The sequence below is a fragment of the Saccostrea echinata genome, unplaced genomic scaffold, assembly GCF_033153115.1.
Source record: "Saccostrea echinata isolate AGI-Se365-2 ecotype Australia unplaced genomic scaffold, CSIRO_AGI_Sech_v1 ptg000042l, whole genome shotgun sequence".
In the NCBI taxonomy this organism is placed as follows: Eukaryota; Metazoa; Mollusca; class Bivalvia; order Ostreida; family Ostreidae; genus Saccostrea; species Saccostrea echinata.
This window is the reverse complement of record NW_026889791.1, coordinates 5830894-5855755: the sequence shown is the minus strand read 5'-3', so window position 1 is coordinate 5855755 and position 24862 is coordinate 5830894. Positions and strand designations below refer to the sequence as shown.

At 34.8% G+C, this 24862-nt stretch overlaps 1 protein-coding gene across 2 annotated transcripts in view; it reads left to right on the top strand.

The window, feature by feature from the left end:
• LOC133200990 (C-terminal-binding protein-like) overlaps positions 1 to 24862 on the top strand; it is a 120710-nt gene that overhangs the window by 54541 nt on the left and 41307 nt on the right. Inside the window, exons 6-7 of one of the 2 annotated variants that reach the window (XM_061336796.1) lie at positions 7925 to 8023; positions 17989 to 18129. In XM_061336796.1, the coding sequence (XP_061192780.1) occupies positions 7925 to 8023; positions 17989 to 18129 (240 nt within the window). The remainder of the gene's footprint in view (positions 1 to 7924; positions 8024 to 17988; positions 18130 to 24862) is intronic. The other variant, XM_061336797.1, reaches the window with a different exon arrangement.

The following is a 24862-nucleotide window of genomic DNA, read 5'->3' as shown; positions in this document are numbered from 1 at the left end:
TACCTGAATCATACAATTGACTTTTGCTTTCTTCAAATTCAAAAAGATCATTTGACATGCATTGTTTTTCATGTTCGACGCCGTTGAAGCCTTTCAGGCTTTTGATTTCTAAGTTTTAAGCAGAAAAAGCCCCAAAATGACTCAACATTTCAGGGGGTATTTTCTTTGAGAAAATAGTGTCCACAGATGTCACCCAATTAAATATTGAGTATGTTTTGTAAAATTCTTTAAAAAATCACTCTTCTCAAATCTTTGTGGGCGATACGTGTGCTATATTATCTGAAAGAAAATCTCACTGAAAATTGATGTCTTCTGAAATTTTTATGAAAATACGAGAAAATGCACGAGTTTATGACGTCACAATTAGCATTTAGGAAGTCAAATGAGAAAAATAGTTTGTTTGATCTTAGTGCATGGAGTTTCAAGATTTCAAAAAGCATGAATTTTAATTTCTTTCATCACTTCCATATTTTAGAAAAATACAGGGCCAGATTTTTATTGAAACTGTATCTTGTTCTTTTAATAAGTTTTGAATTTTTTATGAAACTTTATTACAAAAGAGCTGGGTACGTTAAGACCGATTTACGGCCCTGTAAAATCGGCAAAAATTAAACGCACGATTACATTCTATCAATTGTATCAATTAACTGTTAAGGTTTCCCTTTGTGTGAAATAGGAATAAATTTCTCTCAACTCACGTGCCCTTTCATTTATATAACGTTCAAAACCGGTCTAATATTCCAGAATTCCCCCATTTTGGACTTTTTCCTCCTCTTCAAGTCTATATTTGGATATGGCCACATCCGAGTATGTATGCGAAACTTTGCAGAAAGAACAAATACACTACGATTTTTAATATTAAAGAGAAAAAATAACCTTACAAACATGCGGCCACATCCGTATTTACAAAAAATTGAAGTAAAAAATGCTGCATTTTTGGATAGATGTCACCTTTTCTCCACAATAAAATCTATATTTTTAAAGAAATTAATTGTTTAATTCTATATCTGAAGGCTTAATTATTTTTATTGTCTTTCAAATTCAATTCTGAAAAATACACTACGATTTTTAATATTAAAGAGAAAAAATAACCTTACAAACATGCGGCCACATCCGTATTTACAAAAAATTGAAGTAAAAAATGCTGCATTTTTGGATAGATGTCACCTTTTCTCCACAATAAAATCTATATTTTTAAAGAAATTAATTGTTTAATTCTATATCTGAAGGCTTAATTATTTTTATTGTCTTTCAAATTCAATTCTGAAAAAAATTAATTTAATACAATTATTTATGCAAATGAAAACCATATGAAGCTTTCTCAGTGAAATTTACTATGGGACATTACATGTAAATTAGTGACGCAATGCATTGAAAAAAATGACGTCACAAAGAGCAATCATGTTGAAAATATGTACTTGAAACAAATTCTTCAGTCTACGCAACTATAATAAATATTCAATCAATATTTACAGCGTGAAAAAGTAATATAACGACGTAAGTTGGGATGGTTCAGACAATCAATTTACATTTAACACTACATGTACCTCCAATTAAAATGCACATCTCCTTCATAGTGGACATTGACTTTATTTGACTTCAAGAAAAGATTATTTTTAACATTTTTATTGAAAATCATCAGCTTTCTTAAGTATGTTTTATTAGTCCCCTACCAGTGAAACCGGAGGGGACTATAGGTTTCCTCTGAGTCTGTCTGTCCGTCTGTCGATCTGTCTGTCTGTCTGTCTGTCAGTCTGTCCCACTTGGTTTTCCGCACTTTTTTTCTAAACGCTTGCAGATATTGATCTGATTTTTGGCATGTGAGTGTATCATGATGAGTTACAGATCAAGTTTACATTTCATTCCGCTTCAGTGCTTTTTGACGGAATTATGACCTTTTGAATTTTTCAGGGTTTTCCGCAATTTCTTTCTAAACGTTTGCAGATATTGAACTGATTTTTGGTATTGACTTTACCTTGATGAGTTAAAGAACAAGTGTGCATCTCATTCCCCTTCATTGATTTTTGACGGAATTATGGCATTTTCAATTTTTAACAGGAACCAGATTACACTTGCGGTAGGGGACTAGTATTGCTAATGCAATACTCTCAGAATGCTTGTTCGTTTTCAATTTATATATGTCTGGGATTCATGAATGTCAAAAGACAATAGCTAATGATTGGGGCGGGGAAAGAGGGAGGTAGATGGGAAGCTTGGCATATAGCAGTCACCATTTGAACATTTCTTTTCAAAACTTGTTATCCTTGTCACTGTATTGTTGCAGATTTTTATTTGACAAAATTAATTATGTCAGAAAGGATTCTAGTGTTTTATCGCATAATCAGGAAGTGTTTTATATATGACTAAATACTTCTAAATCTGCCACTGCCGACCTACATTTACTTATTGAAGGTCAGCAGCTGCATGGGAATGGAAAAGTTCTTGCATGTATTTACACTTATTACTTATATATACATTTATCATGCTGATCGGAATATTGACATCATTGTTTTCAAGTAAAATCGGGTTTAATTTAAAATTTACAAGGAATTTTAGATAATTATGTTGACCAAGTTTATAAGGCTTAAAAAAGGTATACAGTGGTGTACTCTTTCGGCATTTTCTACAAAAATTTAAGTGAAACATGATACAATCAACCTTTTTGTTGTCTATAAATAAAGATTATCTGTTCCCAGTTCTGTAAGGAATACAAACACGATCTTGCATTACTTGCAGACAAGACACCCCCCTTTCCGCTCCATAATCAATGATTTAACTCGTTTATTTTTTTTTCCAGAAATTGTTTTCGTAATACATTTTTAACACATTCCAAGTCTTGAAATGAAAAAAAGAAAAAACAGATAACTCTATAGATATTTATCTGTATAAAAAACGAATGTACATATTAACTATACATGTACACTATTGTTAATCTTGAAGTAAGCGAGTATTTTTAAAAGGATTTTATCCAGATAATCCATGAAATAATAGTAATATATTTCATATAGGAAAGATGTTTAGTATTCCAATAGATGTTCATCGGGGCTAGAGAAGCATCCTGTCCAATATCACCTCTGTGAAAATAACATCAGATTTCGTAGAATTTGATAACTGAACTAGAAATAAAATCTCTATGTAGCTTATAAAAAGGGACGTAAAAGTGAATTTTGATTCTTCTACGTGAGTGTTCTGTTATTCTGCATTTCGATTATTTGTATTTTGTCTCTATGTAAATAGAAGTGGGGGGGGGGGGGGTTTACTGATAATCAAGTTATACATGTACTGTAATGAGTACCAATAAAAAAATTATATCAAGAATTTGCCCGTTAGAGTGTACTACAAGCTTCTGAATCCCTTCCCGAGAATTCGTGTGCATTTCTTGTCGAATTCACTACACAGATTTAGGCATATAATTTTCGATTTTGTTAATCAAATAATCAGTATGTGCATGCAAAGTACTGTGTCTCTAAAATTAAATAAAGCGTTGGCTATATAAAATATTTTGTTCATCGAAAAGTGGATCTAAACAAATCGCACACCCTTTTTCTTAAGCCTACGGAGATTCACGGTTTTTATTTGAAGCAAAATTTTTCAAGGTCTGTAACGCAAGTTATGATAAGGCCATTCCAAGTTTTTTTTTCTATGTGCAGTGTACGCGGATGAATTGGTTTTGAGGTTATGAAATTAAAAACAAACACATTAAAATTGATAAATACAAAGCTTTGAAACACAAAGTTAACTCAAATTAAAATCAACAAATACGAATCTCTGAAATGCATTTTACTCTTTTGGGATTGACATCTCTCTTTTTTAAGTGGTGTATTAATTTTTTTATTTCAATAAAATAGTAGTTTAACTCTTTCAACACTGAGTAACTTTTATCAACTAACCCCTGGTACACTGAGTAACTTAGGCCATCAGTAGCAAAAATGGTCACCATTATAAAAATCATCATAACATCTTTATTTCTTTGACAATTTTATTAAGTGATACATCATTGTAAAGATCAGACATTCTGCTTTCAGAATATGCAATTATAATCAACATTTATTAATTTTTATGTACAATAATATGAAAGAAAAATTTAAAAAAAATTAAAATTTCAAAAATTTTGACAAACTTTTAAAAATTTGCTGCTATAAAGGTTCAAATTGATTAGATTTCTTACCATAATTTTAAAGAGGAATATTTCCTGAATAAAATGATATATAACATGATATAGTTATATCAACACATATTATCAAAAATCCAGATAAATCACATGTTGTTTTTTTTCACAAATCAGTCCTGTTTCTCCAATCACAGCTTTACAGAAAGTGTTCAATACTGGACTTCAAACTATCAAAAGTCTCATTTTTCCCCTTTTCAGCATGGTTTATTGCCAAAAGTAAACTTTTGTATGATAGTCTTTGAAGCATGTGCTCTTCAAATTGCAGCACAATGGGACGTTACACTTTTCGCATTTCATCGTTGTTCTACTTCTCTTGTTTGGGTTTTCTGAAAGTGTGCATCCAGGGTGGCTGTTTCTATAAACAGTATGCTTTTTATTGCATACAACACACACAGTGTTGGTACTACCTGTGGGCCCAGGCCAGTGAGATTTCTCATCAAGGCGCATTTCCGGTTCCGCATCAACAGTTCTTGGGCGCTTGAATCCCCTCCTCTCCTGTCGATAGGCTCCAATCAACTGATGGGCGACGTCAAGACGGTAACTTAGTAGATCCCTCTTACGTTTGTTCTGTGGATTGTGTTCAATTACAGATCCCTCAAGAATGTATGAGTTGTATAACGCAATTTCTCGCAGCCTAATTTCGATCTTCCTGTACCATCTCAGAGATTTTTTAGATTTATTCATCCGCGACATTTGGTCAAGTCGATCAACTCCACCCATGTAGGATGCATAGCTTTTTACAGCTGGAGTGACAGGTACCTGTGTTTCTGTTCCATCCTTGTTCCTCCTTGTTGTCGCAAGGTTATTATCCTCTGGCCGATGGTAAGACGATAAGTAATAAACAATGCGATTGTCCTTCCAGAACTGGGCTAATAGTGGGCCACACATTAGCCAATCTGAAGTTCCTCTCTGCATTCTTCTGGCGTCCCTAGCTGTTGGTACAAGTTCCTTCGGATAACCTTTTCTATTTGGTCTGACAGTTCCACAGATGTATGTATTTCTCGTGTATAAATAATCGGCTAGGGTTGGACTTGTGTAGAAATTGTCAGTGTATACGATATAGCCCTTATTTTCTAAAGGCTTAGTCATTCCAATGACAACTCTTGATGCCAGTCCCAAATTTCTGTTTACAACTTCATTATTTTTGCCAACATAGATCTCGAAGTTGTAGCAATATGCTGTAACTGCATCGGCAGCGACCCACATTTTTATTCCAAACTTCACGGGTTTGTCCTTCATGTACTGTTTCATTCCCAGCCGGCCTTTGAAGGGAATCATTGCCTCGTCAACTGAAACATGTTGGTGTGGGACATACTCATTTTGGAATGTTGTTCTCAAATGGTCAAGAATCAATCGTACCTTGTGTAGTTTGTCATCATTTTGAACATTTTGGTCATCACTAAAGTGAAGATAGCGCTTTATTTGGATGAAACGGTCTCTTGTCATCACTTGTCCAATTTTTGAGCCAATTACCCAGTACTTTTCGCTATTATACCAGTAAAGTTCATCTCTCTCAAACTGCATAACTTCCATTACGAGTAAAATGCCATAGTATGCCTTTATTTCCTCCAGTGAAACGTCAGTCCAAACTCCTTTGTGTTTTTCTGGGTCAGCTGCTCGTTTTGTGGCCGCGGAGTTGTTCGTATATTCTACGATTTTTTCAAACAAAGCATCCGTATAAAATATCTGGAAAAAGTCTAAGGCTTTGCAGGAAGCATCCAGAACTCTAACAGGCCCCGTGCGTTCACGAAATGGGTGGATATTCCTGTTATTCTCTGTCTTGTCCCAACCTTCAAACGTCGGGGCTAAGTACGCGTCCTCAGGTTCGAAGCCTTCGAAGTCTGAATCTTCGTCACTTTCTCCGACCAAGGCTCGAAATTGTCGTTCAAGTGCATCTTGTTGACGTCTAGGTACATTTATAATGTCAAAATTCCCAATATTATCGAAGTTCTCATCGCCAGAAATGTCGGACTCGTCACTGTCGCTCGCCATTTTACTTTCTTCTTTCTTGTTTCTGAGATTCGTCTCAAATTTCTCATTTTCCTCGCTTTTCTCAACATGTGGTCCGCCATATTTGGAAATGAAAGTAGGTTAACTATCCCAGAATTCATAGCGACCGATTCTGCGTATTATATACTTCCTATGACGTTTAAAAACATGTTTACATTCTGTTTATACCTGAGGCTGCTGCAGCGGCCTACCGTGTTGAAAGGAGAATTTTTTTTTAGGCCGCTGTGGCGGCCTACAGTGTTGAAAGGGTTAACTAAGTTTTATGGCGAGGAGAGGTTTCAAATAATAATAAGAAATTCTAGGACTGTTCTGAAAATGCTGCATTTTTCCCCTTTTGGTTTGTGTGTTTTCTTGGATAGGAAGATAGGTTTTCGAATTTCGGATGGACGCTAAACAAAGAAAAAACTTGGAATGGCCTCATCAATCAGGACTCTACAACCGGTCTCATCTTGTGGTTTTAACATAGAAAGTGATTGTGTGTAGGTGTATTGGGGATTATTCCTGGAAAGTATATTTTACATGAACCATGCAGTAAAGTGGATCCACTGGAATGAATAAATAACGATCTATAAAAGAAATCCTAACATCAAAAATTTTTTAACGCAGTTTAAGACACCTCGTAACCCCATAATAGTGAGTAATTTATACATTTATCCCCCCCCCCCCCCCCAAAAATAGAAAATAAGAAATTAATAGCGCTGCCATTTGTTGTTAAAAAGGGGAGTGGTGTTGATGGCTTTTTCATTGCCAAAAATCCAATTTTGAGTACTTTATATGGGACGTTCCAATTTTCTTTTTAATATTGATTCATGTATCTTTAAATATTTTAATGTAACTTCATAGACAATGCGGAAAATGATTGAAGAAATCATTTTTACATAAAGAAATGATAAATTTGATACGAGCACAATTTTAAAAGAAGTAGTACCTTGTCTCGTCTGTATGGATGAATCAAACTTCATTACTTGTCTGATGAAATCGTTTGTAATAAAATTATATTTTCCTTTAAATTATTATACTCCTTCCAGCTATCAAAGATACATTACGATGAACTGAAATAAAAGTTCAAAATTGTTTTCTGGAACATAAGGCAGGTTAAAGTAAATAGTTTCCGGTTCAGAGAATTTACAGATTTCTTTTAACGTAATGTTAAAATCAGTAACGCTGTGATGAAGTTATCATGTCAAAATTTGTAATTTCTAAAGAAAACTCCCCATTTTTCGAGACATCTGACAGAAAAACGGTTTGTGATAATTAAAAAAAATAAAATGATTTTGAAAAGACACATCGTAGGCATGTTTGTAAAAAACTGAAATCAAATTTGGAGACAGGGCCGCTCTGTTATACGTAATGTACCCAGTTCTTTACATTTTACCACTGGGCCATGCACACTTTCTGTGAACTTTTAAGATGGCAATTTTTATGTAAAATTTAAGTTTCAATTAATGAAAACCAAACTTGTTTGACTTGGCTTTTAATATCAAATATTTTGGTATAGAGTAGGTATGTCTTTGACCATTTGAAAAGAAGAAAGGCAGTTCTTTTCAAATTTTATGGGCAGTCCTTGTTCAGCATGCATTATTTTCTCAAATATTAATATGAACAGATTTTGTAAACATAATCCATACTTAATACATAATGAACTTAACAACTTAATACATAGTGAAAGTCGACCTACCAATAAAATGGTACCATTTTATAGGAATAAATAATGAGTGGGATTTTTTTGTTTTGTTTTTTTAGGTAGAGTGGGTTCTGCAGTTGCCCTGCGTGCCAAGGCTTTTGGATTCAATGTTATATTCTATGACCCCTATCTGCAAGATGGAGTTGAGAAATCATTAGGTGAGCTACAGATTTCAAACTTTTTTTTCAAATTGACTGCATAACCTTCAAATTTCTGCTATTATACACCAGCAATGAAGTTTTGGGAGTGTACTGGAATTTCGATCTGTCTGTGCACAGACAGTTTTTTGTCCAGAGGTGATCTCCGACTTTTTTGTACACCCATCTGAAGGATACCTAACACAAACAAAAAAAATTGATGCATGAATTGATATATATTTTTTGACTGATTTTGAGTTGATAAATCCCTAAATACAAAGAAATCCTAAGTTTTCATTAGTGCTGAAATATGAGTCTTTGTTTGTATGTTTCTATGTAAATCTTCAAGAAAATTTGCACACATTGTTTTAACATTATTACAAAATCTTACAAAATTTCCACACCAACCCTGGCAGTCATTAATCAGGTTATCTATTTGAACATAAATCTATGATATAAATAAAATGTTTGTGTTATACCTTACTCTGCTGCATTGTTTTTGTGTGTAAGCACTGTCTATGCTGAATTGTTTTAAAGAAATGACATAATATACACATACAATTTTTAAAATATATAAAATGTTCAATTTTCAATTTACAATGATATAATTTTCCAAGTACGAAGATATTATTTAGTTTTTTATATAAAGGTTGTCATATATAAAAATTGTTGATATAATGTTGCCATGGCAACCATTGTTTAAAGGACTACGTCCTACAAAGCATGATAATTTCCTTTTTTCGATAATAATGTAAAATATAGAGTTAAAAATAACATACCAAGTTATGACAATGAGTATATTGCAGACCTGAATAATTTTCAAGGCCATTGAATGGTTAAGGTCATCATAAAAAGGCTATAAATACATTAAACTGCAAGACCATATACATTTATGATACTTAATTGCATATCCCTATATACTTCAAAACTGAAAAAAAAAAGAAAAAAAAAACTAAAGCTGTTCTAGAAGGACTATTACCCTCATGGGGCCATTTTTATGTTAAAAAAAAACATGTTTAGATGATGTGACCTTGACCATGGTCAAGTGACCATGGGTCAAAGTCATGATACACTCCTCCTACAGGTTTGGTCTGATTTCAATATAACTTGGCACACAAGTAGAGTACACTAAGATACATAATTCAGTTTTTGATTTTGATGAACAGTGTTGCCATGGGTATTAAAAATGCAAATTTCTAGAAATACTTTGAAAATGCTACTCCTTCTACAGTTTTTTTAGCTCACCTGAGCTGAAAGCTCAAGTGAGCTTTTCTGACCACCCGTTGTCTGTCCGTCCATCTGTAAACTTTTCACATTTTCAACTTCTTCTCAAGAACCACTGGGCCAATTTTAACCAAACTTGGTACAAAGTATCCTTGGGTGAAGGGGAGTTTAAATTGTTAAAAGAAAGGGCCAAGTACCCTTACAAGGGGAGATAATCAAGAAAAGACAAAAATAGGATGGAGTCATTAAAAAATCTTCTTCTCAAGAACCACTGGGCCAAAAAAGCCGAAACTTGTATGGGAGCATCCTGGGATAGTGTAGATTTTAAATTGTTCAAATCATGACCCTCGGGGGTAGGGCGGGCCACAATAAGGAATCCAAGTTTTACATTGAAATATGTAAGAAAAATCTTTAAAAATCTTCTTCTCAAGAACCACTGGGCCAGAAAAGCTGAAACTTATGTGGAAGCATCCTGGGGTAGTGTAGATGCTAAATTGTAAAAATCATGACCCCGGGGGGTAGGGTGGGGCCACAATAGGGAATCCAAGTTTTACATTGAAATATGTAAGAAAAATCTTTAAAAATCTTTTTCTCAAGAACAACTTGGCCAGAAAAGCTGAAACTTATGTGAAAGATCCTGGGGTAGTGTAGATGCTAAATTGTAAAAATCATGACCCCCCCCCCCCCCCGGGGTAGGGCGGGGCCACAATAGGGAATCCAAGTTTTACATTGAAATATATAAGAAAAATCTTTAAAAATCTTCTTCTCAAGAACCACTGAGCAAGAAAAGCTGAAACTTATGTGGAAGCATCCTGGGGTAGTGTAGATTCTAAATTGTTCAAATCATGACCCCCGGGGGTAGGGTGGGGCCACAGTAGGGAATCCAAGTTTTACATTGTTGGAAGCATCCTGGGATAGTGTAGATTTTAAATTGTAAAAATCATGACCCCCAGGGGATAGGGCTGGGCCACAGTAAGTATTACAAGGGGGAAATCTGGTAAAGAACAGCATGGCCAAAGTTACTCAGGTTTGCTTTTTTTTTTAGCTCACCTGAGCCCAAGGCTCAAGTGAGCATTTCTGATCGAAATTTGTCCATGTCTGTCGTCGTCGTTAACTTTTCACATTTTCATCTTCTTCTCAAGAACCACTAGGCCAATTTGAACCAAACTTGCCACAAAGTATCCTTGGGTAAAGGGGATTCACGTTTGTTCAAATGAAGGGCCATGCCTTCTTGTAAGGCGAGATAATTATGATTTCGTGAAAAATTAATGGCATCATTTAGAAATTTTTTCCTCAATAACCACTGTGCTTGAAAACATGAAACATGTGGAATCATGGTGAGGTAGTGTAGATTCAAGTTTTTTTTAATCATGATCCTCGGGGTTGGGTGGGCCACAATGGGGGATCAAACTTTTACATAGGAATACATAAGAAAAATTTTTAAAAATCTTCTCAAGAGCATCAAAGCCATGATTGGTCATATCAATATGGAAGCATCCTCAGGTAATGAAGATTCAATTTGTTCAAATCATGGCCCCCAGGGGTTGGGTGGGGTCACAATGGGCAATCAAAGCTTTACATAATAATACATAGGAAAAATCTTTAAAAATCTTATTCTCAAGAACAGCAAAGCCATGATTAGTCAAATTTATATGGAAGCATCCTCAGGTAGTGTAGATTCAAGTTTGTTCAAATCAGGACCCCCAAGGGTAGGGTGGGGCCGCAATGTGGGGGGGGGGTAGAAGTTTTACATAGGAATACATAGGGAAAATCTTTAAAAATCTTCTTCTCAAGAACAGCAAAGCCATGATTTGTCATAATAATATAAAAGCATCCTCAGGTAATGTAGATTTAAATTTGTTCAAATCATGACCCCCCCCCCCCAGGAAAATAGAGGGGCCATAACAGGGAATCATAGTTATACAAAGGAATATAAAGGATAATATCAATAAAAATGTTCATCTGAAGAATAGCAAAGCCATTATGTATGATATTGATTCAAAAGCATCCTTAGGAAGTGTAGATTCAAGTTTGTTCCAATCACCCCCCCCCCCCCCCCTTCCTCCCTGAACCACTTTTATATTTAAACTTTTCAATACTGAACTGATTTCTGTTTTTTCCTAACCAAAGTGCTCAAGTGAGCGACGTGGCCCCTGGGCATCTTGTTTTTTAGTGTTCTTGCCATGGTTACTAAAATTAGAAATATTTGTGAAATACTTTCAAAATGCTACTCCTCCTGCAGTTTTGGTCTGATCTGAATATAATTTGGACACAAGGTTTCAAACTCAGATAAATAATTTTATGTATCATTTTTTGATTTGGAATAATTGTGTTGCCATGGTTACTAAACATGGAAATTTTTGTGAAATGCTTCCAAAATGCTACTCCTCCTACAGTTTTCATCTGATTTCAATGTAACTTTGCAGTAGACTAGAAATTTTCCTGAAATTCTTTCTAAAGGTTACTTTTCTAACAGTTTTAATCTGATTTCAATCAATCTTGCCACAAAGCAACTAGACCAAGGAACATTATTATTAGCTCTTCTGAGCCAAAGGCTCAAAGAGCTAATGCTATGGCCATTTGTGCGGTGTGCGTAAACTTTTTAGAATATGGGCCATAACTCAAGAACCCCTTGGCCAATTATTGTCAAATTTGTCACAGGGTATCCTTGGCCCAAGGGCTCCCTTTTATACTAAAACTGGGGTTGTGACCCTTTAACAAGGAGAGATAATTAGGAAAATAGAAACAAAAGTACTGGTTGCTAAAAAATCTTCTTCTCTAGAACCACTGGGCAGATTATCACCAAACTTACACAAAAGGATGAGGATATGTTGTAGATTAAAATTTGCATGGGGATTTACCCTGGGGCAAAGGGCATGGTCTCAAGGTCACTTCAAAGTTGACCAAAAATTACATTTTATTAAAATGTTGATATTTTGCTTACTATAAGGACTAGGATCATCAAATCTTGTCAGTTGGTGCATCTAAGGACCTCATATCATGTTGACTCAAAAGTAGGTCACGGTGACCTACTTTTTAAATTTTGCGGCCATTCTTTTTCAAAATGATTTAGAGGCATATTTTGAACAATTTAAGGCCTATGATCATCAAACTTTGTCAGTTGATGCATCTTGGGTCCTCAAAGTACGTCAACTAAAAAATAGGTCACCTTGACCTCCTTTTTGAATTTTATGGCTAATCTTTTTTAAAACAATTAAGGTCATTAATTCGAATACGGGGAAGCTTAGAATCATTAAATCTTGTAAGATGATGCATCTTGGGGCCATAAAACATATTTATTAAAAAGTAGGTCACAGTGACCTACTTTTTGAACTTTGCAGGCATTCGATTTCAAAGCGTTTTAGAGGCATAATTTGGACATTTTAAGTCCTATGATCATAAAACTTTGTAAGTTGATGCATCTTGGGTCCTCAAAAAAGGTCAACTGAAAAGTAGGTCACCGTGACCTACTTTTCAATTTATATGACTATAATTAAATATTTCAGGTACTAATTGGCTTAGAATCATCAAACTTTGTCAGTTGATGCATCTTGGGTCTTCGGAGTAGGTCGACTAAAAAGTAGGTCACAGTGACCTACTTTTGAAAATTTATGGCGTTAATTAAATATTTCGGGTACTAATTGGCTTAGAATCATCAAACTTTGTCAGTTGATGCATCTTGGGTCTACAGAGTAGGTCGACTAAAAAGTAGGTCACCGTGACCTACTTTTGAAAATTTATGGCTTTAATGAAATATTTCGGGTACTAATTGGCTTAGAATCATCAAACTTTGTCAGTTGATGCGTCATGGGTCTTCGGAGTAGGTCGACTAAAAAGTAGGTCACCGTGACCTACTTTCAGAAAATTTATGGCTTTAATAAAATATTTCGGGTACTAATTGGCTTAGAATCATAAAACTTTGTCAGCTTATGCGTCATGGGTCCTCGGAGTACAACAACTGAAAAGTAGGTCACGGTGACCTACTTTTGGAAATTTATGGCTTTAATCAAATATTTCGGGTACTAATTGGCTTAGAATCATTAAACTTGGTCAGTTGATGCGTCATGGGTCCTCGGAGTACAACAACTGAAAAGTAGGTCACGGTGACCTACTTTTGGAAATTTATGGCTTAAATCAAATATTTCGGGTACTAATTGGCTTAGAATCATTAAATTTTGTCAGTTGATGCATCTTGGGTCCTCGGAGTACAACAATTAAAAAGTAGGTCACGGTGACCTACTTTTGAAATTTTATGGCTGTATTTAATATTTTCAGGAATTTTTTGGCTTAGAATCGTCAAAATTTGTCAGTTGATGCATCTTTGGTCCTCAGAGTAGGTTGACTGAAAAGTAGGTCACCATGACTTACTTTTGAAAATTTATGGCTGTAATTAAATATTTTGGGTACTTATTGGCTAGAATCATCAAACTTTGTCAGTCGGTGTATCTTTGGTCCTCGGAGTACAGCAACTGAAAAGTTGGTCACGGTGACCTACTTTTGAAAATTTATGGCTTTAATTAAATATTACAGGTACTAATTGGCTTAGAATCATCAAACTTTGTCAGTTGATGCATCTTGGGTCCTTGGAGTAAAACAATTGAAAAGTAGGTCACTTTGACCTACTTATAAAATTTTATGGTTATAATTTTAAAAAATATTTTAGGTATTAATTGGCTTAGAATCATCAAACTTAGTTGATGGGTCCTCAGAGAATGACAAGTGATAAGTAGGTCACCATGACCAACTCTCAGGTACTAATTGGCTTAGAATCATCTTGGGTTCTCAGAGTGTGAATTGGAATTTCAAGGGTTTATCTAAATATACAGGATACTTCGAGGCTTCAAATAGAAGTGATAGGTTGTACAGTTTATCAGAAGAGTGATTCAAGGCCCATGGGCCTCTTGTATTTATTGCTGTTTCATAGTTTCAAGTGCAAGTGCTACTTTTCTCTTGACTTCCTTTGTTATAAATACAAACCAGTAGGGCTACAGTCTCATCAGAGAATGATACAGATCCCCATGATTAGTTGAAATGTATTATTACTATAAGGGCTATCTGGACCAAACTAGCATGGATGATGCATCACGGGATGAACACTCAAACTTGCTTCAGATGCTGGATATGACTTACATTTTCTGGATGAGTGACAAGTTTAAAGTTTTTAGTTAAGTCCATTCCCAAGTAACTGCAAGCCCTATCGGACCAAAATTGCATAAATGATACAAAAATGACTGTATTATTAATAGATTAAAAATATGCTTTAATGTATTTTTTTTTTTTTGTATTTTTTTTTTTTTTTTTTTTTTTGGATATAGGTTTATATCATATCTCACCACAGGAGATCAAACATAAGGAATGGAAAAATCATTGAAATCGATGTATCAAGGTTGAATTATTTTCTTCCTTGCACTCTAAACTATTATGATAATTGAACAATATTTAACAGGCATGAGCTGTTTAACACTTTAACTCCTTCAACACTGAGTAACTTTTAGCAACCAACCCCCAGAACACTGAGTAACTTTGGCCATTATTAGAAGTCCAACTACCGTAAAAAAAAAAAAAAAAAAAAAAAAAAAAAAATACAATTACTTCTTTATTTCTTGAAATATTTAATAAATGACACATCATAAGAAAGGCAAAACATTTTTCTTTTAGATGGTATCAAATTTATATGCATTCAAAATTATTTAACAAGACAAAAACGTTATAAAAGTTATAATTGTTTTTTATGAATGATTTTATGCAATATTTTGTTAATTTGCTGCTATGAAATTTCAAAATCACTAATGTTCAATACCATCGTTTAAAAGAAATTATTCTCGAGTAAAATGATATGCAATACTGTCAAACAAGAAAATATGGTGCACTACTAATTTTAGTGCATTTGGCGCAAGTGCCCCTGAACGCTAAAATTTATTGTGCGCTAATGGATTTCTAAATATTAAACTTTTTTGTGTTCAAAGCAATCACTTAAGTACATGTAAACCAGAACGCGTGATTACATAATGTCATAGGGTGGCTTTACTCACTCTGGTAAACTGTAGGATCTATCAAGAAAGATCTGCCAAATTATGAATGAATTAAACTTATTAGCTCACCTGAGATGAAAGCTCAAGTGAGCTTTTCTGATCACCAGTCATCCGTCTGTCTGTAAACTTTTCACATTTTCAACTTCTTCTCAAGAACCCATTGGGCCAATTTTAACAAAACTTGGTACAAAGCATCCTTGGGTAAAGGGGAGTTTAAATAGTTAAAATGAAGGGCAAACCCCCTTCCAAGGGGAGATAATCAAGAAAAGACAAAAATTGGGTGGGGTCATTAAAAAATCTTCTTCTCAAGAACCACTGGGCCAGAAAAGCTGAAACTTAAGTGGAAGCATCCTTGGTAGTGTAGATTCTAATTGTTCAAAGCATGACCTCTGGGGGTAGGGCAGGGCCACAATAGGGAATCCAACTTTTACATTGAAATATGTAGTAAAAATAATTAAAAATCTTCTTCTCAAGAAACACCGAGCCAGAAAAGCTTAAACTTATGTGGAAGCATCCTGGGGAAGTGTAGATTCTAAATTGTTCAAATCATGACCCCCAGGGATAGGGTGGGGCCACAATAAGTACTACAATGGGGGGGGGGGAATCAGGTGAAAAACAGCAAGACCAAAGTTACTCAGATGAGCGCTGTTGCCCATGGGCCTCTTGTTTGGAATATGATTGGTGGTGTTCTTGTGCCCTAGATGTGCAACAAGATTTAAGGAATTTTGATTTTGCTTGGGGGGGGGGGGGGGGTCAAAAAGAGTTGTTTTTCTACAAAAACCTTGTTCCCTGAGCTCCTCTTATATTTTTTGCAGTAGCCATTTCATATTTTGATCTCATCTTTTGGAATATGATTGGTGGTGTCCTGTAGGTTACTCCAACAAGTAAGAGCCTCAGTTATCGATCCTACGCTACTTACATACCTCAGACTCTTACATCCGAAGGCCATTTTCTAACGAGCTCATTCTGCCTGAGATTTTGGGCGGAAAATGTTATGTGTGAAATAAACTGTAAACAAGTAATTCTCAGGTACCTTTGAGTTTGCATGGGGTATAAAAGTCACAAGAAATCATAGAATCCACTTTATTCAGTATGCGTCATTGTTCATTAATCAAATTCTGCATTATTTCAATTTGTCACCAGAATTATTTTCGATTTGACTTCATGTTAATTTTGGGGATTACTAGTAAGAAAACGAAACTTTCAGTTATTTCATAGCGAAAAACTAGTTTCGTTTCATCAGATTTTCTGCATTCCACTCCCGAATTTCAAACAGACAACTTGTTTTAATTTCTGCTTTGATTTTAAAAATACATGTAGTGGATTTATTGCTAATACAAGAAATTAACATTATTTTATGTGTAAGTTTTATCGCAGATAGTGAATGTTTTATTGTTTCGTGTCATATTAATGTTTAAAGCCTGCATTTTTAATTAAACAATTTATTTCCTCTGGGTTTCAGAAGCGAGAAATTTTACAATGGATGCTAGAGGTTATGCAGCACCGAGTCAAAAGTATCTTGCTGTGAACCTCTAGCATGCTGGAGTATCCTGTAGGTGTTTAGTAAGGTTTTAGAATTTTGATTTTTTCACCCTGGTGGTGATTGGGGATCAAAAGAGAAAAAAAAAAACAGGTTCCCTGACCTCTTACATTTTTCACAGTAGCCCATACACATTTTTGAAGAAGTCTGGATGTGTCTTGTAGATGTGCATTTAGGTTTTGGAATTTCATTTTTCACCTTGGGGTTGATTTTGGGTTGAAAACTGACTTTTTTGTAAATTAAAGAATTATTGTGGCTTCTTCCCTTGATTCCCAAATATGAATGTGAGTACATTTAGAGGCAAACACCTAGTGTGGGAATTACTGTTTATGATAGCAAGCACCCTTTTTATCTGTAGCCACCCAACAGACATTTTAAATACAAAAAAATCCATAAATCAACTAATAAAAAAAAATGGCCTTGCATTTATGTCTCTGTGGCACACAATATATTAATCTAGGTCTAATTTTGTTTTTAATGTCATGTTATTAATACTACGAGACCTTTAGCAATTGATTTTCAATCAGATATTAAAAGTGTGCAATATATGTTTGTAATCCTTTGCATCTAGGAGACAACTTCATGAAATGTAATTATGAAGATTGTCTATACCGAATTGTAAAATTCATATCTTAGAGCCAAGAGTTCCCCTCCAAGGTTAGGAGTGAGTTGATTGTAGCAGTGGTAACTCGGGATACTCAGGTGACCAAGAAGGCCTCTAGATCTTTTGTACAATTTCCACTACTTTTTCAGAACCACTGCCAAGTAAATCAAGCACAAACCATCTTTAACTGAATTTTAAATCTATATTATATTGAAAAACTGTGCCCCTTTTCAGATTGATAGGGGGTATAAAAAATAGGATGGGGTTCTTTTTAAGTTTTCATTGCAAGTATGAACCTGAAATTTAAAGGTGAATAAGTCAAAGCACAAAATCTGTTTTACCCATTTTATATATATTTACATTAGTTGCATGCTAACACTTGTGAAGTACACTATGATGCCACAGATAAAAGGGCTTGAGATGAGAAGGGTAAAATTTGGGAAAGCTCTCCATGCCGTCTTCATTATCACACCATTATCTTCCCTTGTTTCAAAAAATGGGATTGATACATAGTGTATTTACTGGTGGGATTAAAATCAGATTTGTCACTGAGAGAATGATTAATCTGAAACTATTTTAATTTCAGGCATTACTCGTGTGTATACTTTACAAGATCTATTGTTTCAAAGTGACTGTGTAAGTCTACACTGTAACCTGAACGAACATAATCATCACCTCATAAATGACTATACCATCAAACAAATGCGGCCAGGTAAGACAGCTACAGGTAAATTGAAATACATGTGCATGGAATCACCCTCATATTTATGCCTCCCAAACGTAGTTTGGGAACATATTGTTCTGACTCTCTTATTATTTTCTCCCAAGTGTAATTTTGAATTATATTGCTTATACTCTGTTTCCTACTTAATGTTCCTTAAGAGCCATTCAGCTCTATATACAGGAGCTGTGGCATGCATAGTCCAAGAATTTCTCCAAACTCTCTGTGATAGAAGTCTTTAATACCATAGTTATATCAGGCAAAAATTGTTTGCAATATGTCACAATCATAATGGCAACATGCCCTAAATTATTTTTAAAAATAGCATTTTTGAGTATATTCCAAATCCAATTATTAACATTTGCAGCAATGCAAAAATGTTTCCAAAAGTTGAAGACTTGATGTCATATGCATGATAAAAATATTTGAAAAAACATTTATTAGGGCCCCGCAAGGGTTTGCGGGTGCCCTATAGTAATCACTGTCTGTCTGTCTGTCTGTCCGTCTGTTTGTCTGTCTGTCTGTCCATCTGTCATTCTTCCGTCCACAAATTTTCTGTTTTTTTCTAATAACTTTTTTTTGTAGTTGACCAATTAAGTTCAAATTTGGAATGTTGGTTGAAGAGGCAGTAAGACATATTTTGATGCTAAGTTTGGTTCTCTATATCATCCAGTTTGGAGCTGGGGTGGTGGGGTAGATTCCTTAACTTTACATTAGAATGAATGCCAGGGCAAAGAGAGATAACTGCTGGGAATGTTCCAATTGTAAACTATGAAAGCTGCAACTAGTCCCATGGGATTAATTAACTTTCCTCTTGAAGAGAATCCAAAGCATTATCTGTTTCTGTCAAATTGAGATTAATTAACACCTCTGTCTGCAAATGAAGTTTGTTTTGAAGTTAAGGTCAATTCTGAATGATGTTTACATTCTATGAAATGTGGATTTAAATAATGTTCATACTTTATATTGGTAAAATATACAATGAGATATGATTTTATTGAATTCTAAAAACAAGATACACATAAAGATTATGTTCTTTATGTTTCCACTAATTAAAAACTCAGGAAAAAAAAAAAGTAACAGTGTATGCGGCATTTGACTCTAGAAGAGCGTGATAGGGCAGCCAGTATGGTGTCTGCAGGGGGTTCCTTTGAAGAAATTTGTGAAAAATTAAAACAATTAAAAGATTTATATGCATTTCTCTGGTAAAAAATTGTTGAAAATGAAATAACGTTCATAAAAATGTTTACAACAGATATCTACAGCATTAAGTAAGCACCACACAATAACTTCAAGATTGTTCCACAAAATTGGGGCAACCGGAAGTTGGATGGATTTGGTGGGAACACCTAGGCACTGGATGACTACTAAGCGATATGGTAGTCGATCAGGGTACATCATTTAATTTTTAAGTGGGAGACTGCTCCCATCGCAACGTCACGGACCACCATAGGTAATCACCAACTTCATATCTTGGCAAAAACGGTGTGCAGTGCACATCGGGAAATTGGTTTCCGGACAAGAAGGTCCTTTAAGAGTCTTGACATGACACCAAGATATTTCTCAATCCAACTGTTTTGGAAAAGATGGCATATTATATATACTAGTACCAAACAGGAAAATGATCGATTCACAAGTAAGAATAATAAGTGGTGCGTTAGCAATTTTGTCTAGTGTACATGTATCCATATCAAAGTTACGAAAGTTGATTTATTTTTTTGCCACAATATGTAAATCCAAACAAATTTTAATATAAAATTTTAAAATTATCACTATTTCACACATATACATGTCTGTTCTTATATATTTCAGTGATTTAATATTTAGTTAAGAAGAGAAATTTAAGAAAGGGGGCTTTCTCTTTTTAACTTTTGTTCTCTGCACGGTCACTGTTGTTTTCTTGAAAGGTAATGGGGAGGAGACGTTTCTGATTTTTGTTTTTTTTTTTTTTTTTCCAAGACTGATATTTTTAGTGCTTTGTTTAAAAAGGGAATTCAATTGTACTAAATGCATTTAACGACTGTATTTAAACTGTTTGGGTTGGGGGGGAGGGTGTTATATTGAGCTCAAAAATGAAATCTTAAACTTGATTTTTTTTAATTTCAGTTGTGATTGTAATTTTTTTTTTTTTTACTAATGTGTTTTAAGATTGAAATCGGTCTACACATATTATTATTTATGAGAGCAGACAGAGATGTAAAAAGTTACAGTTATTCTGTTTCTTTCTTATATTTTTTGTTTTGTGCTGCTTTTCTCAGGAAATAACTTGCACGAAGGTATTTTAAGATTGCCCCTGACTACTCGTAGACTTAAGATCAACTTTAATCGTAACTTGCAAATTGCAACTCTTAGTTAAACAGACTTGCCTACTACGTTTACGTCTACGTTTACAAGCTACGACCTGTTAGTGAAACGGTCGCCAGTTCCCTATTTTTTAGCTGATCATGAGTGTGACATCACAACAGCTTGAGAACTTGAAACTTGCACACTAAATATTCATAGCTGAGGTGAAACAAGTGCAGATCCTGGATCTTCCAATTTTTATAGCCTGTTTTCTATACTAAGAGCTTTCTACTTCCATTTCCTCATATAATATTTGATAATGCCAATGTAAAAGAACTTTTAGCAAGAAGAAAAAACTATATTTTTTTTTTTTTTCAAGACAACAGATCTTATATTACATGCAATTGCAATTCACCATTTTACTTGAGAAAGTTCGGGAAAATGGAGTAGGGGTGACATTGTATTTTGAAATGTGATGTTGGTGTAGTCTGTAGTAGAATGGCTAGTTTATATCATCATGTTTCTTTCTCTGGCCATTTGTTGGATTGAAATGCTGTAACATCTGTATAAATATTTGTAAGTGTTTGCAGTTGTCCCAATGAATATTTATTGGTATGTATTTTTGTTCTCTGTGAGCCATTTCTTTATGAAATCGGTAGTTGAAGAAATTTTATGGTCATGCTACATGCAGATCAAGTGCATGCGCAGTGTGAGTAGTCCATGCCTGGCATGACTATGGGATGTAGAACAAAAACACAACAAAGTACAGACCCTAAAATGTACAACGAACCATTCCATGCAAGAAGCATACTGTATTATGCACAAAACAAACCATACTGTTCACTAAACGTACCGTACCGTTCATGAATAATTTTTAAAAATAATTATGCAAGTCATGCCCAGAAAGCATTCTGAATTTTCTTTTATTGTTTTCGACACAGTACCCATTAAAGAAGGACAGAAATTAAGGAAACCACTCAAAACTAATTACAACTTCAAAACAACTCGACAGAGTGTGAGGCAATTCCGTATTTGCTATGCATGATCAGGTTGTGCTTAACTGACATTTTTTTTTATTTTGATATCAAATGCAGCATCGTAATATTTTTGTGTACAATTTATAATAAATAAAAATGAAATTAATAGATAAGGCCAAACAAAAAAATATGTGTGGTTCCGGTTACACTTCCAAAAAAATTAGGGTAGGTAGGTAGGGAATTTTTTTTTTTTTTTTTTTTTTTTTTTTTAACAAAATGATTTTCTTAATTTTTCTAAATAATAGCCTACCTATCACTGCTTTGCAAATGGCATTTAGATGTGATGTGATAATATACTAGTCAATATTGGTAGGGGACACCTACATGCTAGCTCGCTTTGGACTTAATACTATTAAACACTTGCACTATGTTTTGCAAGGAGGCCGTCATTGCTGAAACTAAAACTTAAACCGGAGCCATTGATGGAAATCGGGGAAAATTCCGGAAAAAATATGAAAATTGCCCAAAAAAAGTTAAGGGTCGGGAGGTATAAAATAGGGAAGGTCGGGTAACCGGAACCACACATATTTTTTTATTTGGCCTAATTGATTATTTCTGTAGCTTTTATCTACCCTATTCTTGTCTCTATGAATGTTCTTGGAACCAAGACACATTGAAAAAATGTATTAAGATCCTGTGCTTTTTTCCAAATTAAGCCCATAAAATCATTTTTTAATTACCTCGACAAAGTCGAGATGAGCTTATGCTATACCCACAGCGTCGGCGTCCCGGTTAAAGTTTTAGGAGCAAATCCATTCTCGAGTAACTATAAGCCTTACCTGGACCAAACTTGCATGGATGATGCATCTAGGGATAAACACTACCATACTTGCTTGGGATGCTGGATCTGACCTAGATTTTCCAGATGAGTGACCAGGTTAAAGTTTTTCGAGCAGGTCTATTCCCAAGTAATTATAAGCCTTACCGTGACCAAACTTGCATAGATGATACATTTAGGGAGGGACACTACCACTTAGATTTTCCAGATGGGTGATTAGGTTAAAGTTTTTGGAGCAGGTCTATTCCCAAGTAATTATAAGTCTTACCTTGACGAAACTTGCATGGATGATGCATCTAGGGATTGACACTACCACACTTGCTTCAGATGCTGGATCTGACCTAGATTTTTCAGATGAGTGACCAGGTTAAAGTTTATGGAGAAGGTCCATTCCCAAGGAACTATAAGCCCTACCTGGACCAAACTTGCATGGATGCTGCATCTAGGGATGTACACTAAGTAACTTGCTTCGTATTCTGGATCTGATCTAGATTTTCCACATGAGTGAATTTTAACCAAATTAGCATGGATGATGATGTATCTAGGAATGGACACTTCCAGACTTGCTTTGGATTCTGAATCTGATATTGATGGATATTGATCTTGGGATGTACACTAACTAGGAAAAAAATCTGATGTGAGATTTGCCTTACTTATAGATAACATTCGTCGAGGTGAGCTTAGTAATCTTTGATTACATATGTTTAATTCAAGTAAGTAATAATATAAGGGAGAAATGATTACAGATTTAGCAACAACAAAATTTTTTTTTTTAAAATTTGCGAACTAAATTGTCAATTTGAACGTGGACATGTAAAAATGTAAACACCCTCTCCATCACAAGAAAAAGATAAATAAAGACAATGTATATATAAATAATATGTGTTGGTTTACACTCTTCTGACCAACCCTAAATGTTATCGCCAATATAAGATACTGTCAAAAAACATAAAGAAAATAACAGTTCACCACATTTCAGTTTAATACATGTAATCAAAAAACAAATCTGGATATATATCAGAATTAATTTTTAGCTCACCTCAATGAAGTTGGGGGAGCTTATGTGATACCCTAGGCGTCGGCATCCCAGGTTAAAGTTTTTGGAGCAGATTTCTTTCCAAGTACTTCTATGCCCTATATTAATCAGAGATGCATGGAGGATGCTTTTAGTATGTTTCATTGTACCAGTCAAGGTTTCAGATGCTGCAACTTGCATGGATGATACATCTAAGGATGCAGACATGCACACTACTGGACTTGCTTCTGATGCTGGATCTGATGTACATTTTCTGGTTGAGTGACCAGGTTAAAGTTTTTGGAGCAGGTCCATTTCCAAGTATCTAAAAGCCCTATGTTGACCAAACTTGCATGGATGATACATCTAAGGATGAAATATAAAGGTAACGAACAGTATGCAATCTCGAAAGTCCAATGAAACGATACAAATTTGAAGCAGAGCAAACACAGACCTCAAAATTTAGAGGTGGGATCAGGTGCCATGGAGGAGTGAGCATCCCCTGCCGACTGGTCACACCCATTGTGTGCTCCTTGTCATGATTGGGTAATAACGGAGAAATCCGTAGACAGTTCAGTGTATAAATAATGGCCTAACAATTAGTATGAAAAACGATAGTCAGATTTGACTCAATGGTAGGTTGTATGTGCTGACAAGGTCATTGTATAGACCATAAAACTTGAAATAAGATGACTTCCAACGAGACTGTTGATATCCATGTTTCAACAACTTGTTTGTTAATATCTTGCCTCATTTTAGAAATTGTTCATACGTAGCATGCTCTTGTGTATCGAATCAACTGAGAGACATAAACCACGTATGCAGGTGATAAGGGTATATTGCTACATAAGAAAGGGAAGTTGATGATTGAAAAGTTGAAGTCATCACATATTTCATAAAGCTTTGTTGTTAGGTTACCATTAACGTCTTTTTCTAGTAAAATATCTAAATATGAAACAGATGTGTCAGAATCTGTGGTATCTTTTATTTTAAGCTCACTGGGATATATCGAGTCGACATATGAATGAAAGTAACTATTGATAATACATCGTCGATATATCGAAATGTTGAGTTGAAGGCCACAGCAAGTGTTTTCTTCTTCTCATGTAGAAGTTTTTGAATATACTCTGCTTCATTTGAATACAGAAATAGGTCTGCTAATAAGGGGGTGCAGTTGGTTCCCATGGGAATTCCAACAGATTGTTGGAAGACCTGATCTCAAAAACTACATAGATATTGTCAATCAGAAACTCAAGCATCTTATTTTAATATCAACTTCAGTGTACTTGTATGTACAGTAAGAGTACTTTTTAACAAAATAATTCTGCAAATGACCAGTGACAAGGTAAGTATATTTACGAGTTTCATTTTTATTGCACACTGCCATGCTTGCTTCGGATGCTGGATCTGATCTACATTTTCCAGATGAATGACCAGGTTAAAGTTTTTGGAGCAGGTCTCATTTCCATGTAACTATAAGCCCTATATTGACCAAACTTTCATGGATGATACATCTAAGGATGCACACTACTGGACTTGCTTTTGGTGCTGGATCTGATTTTCCAGCTGAGTGACCGGGTTAAAGTTTTCGGAGCAGGTCTCATTTCCAAGTAACTTTAAGCCATA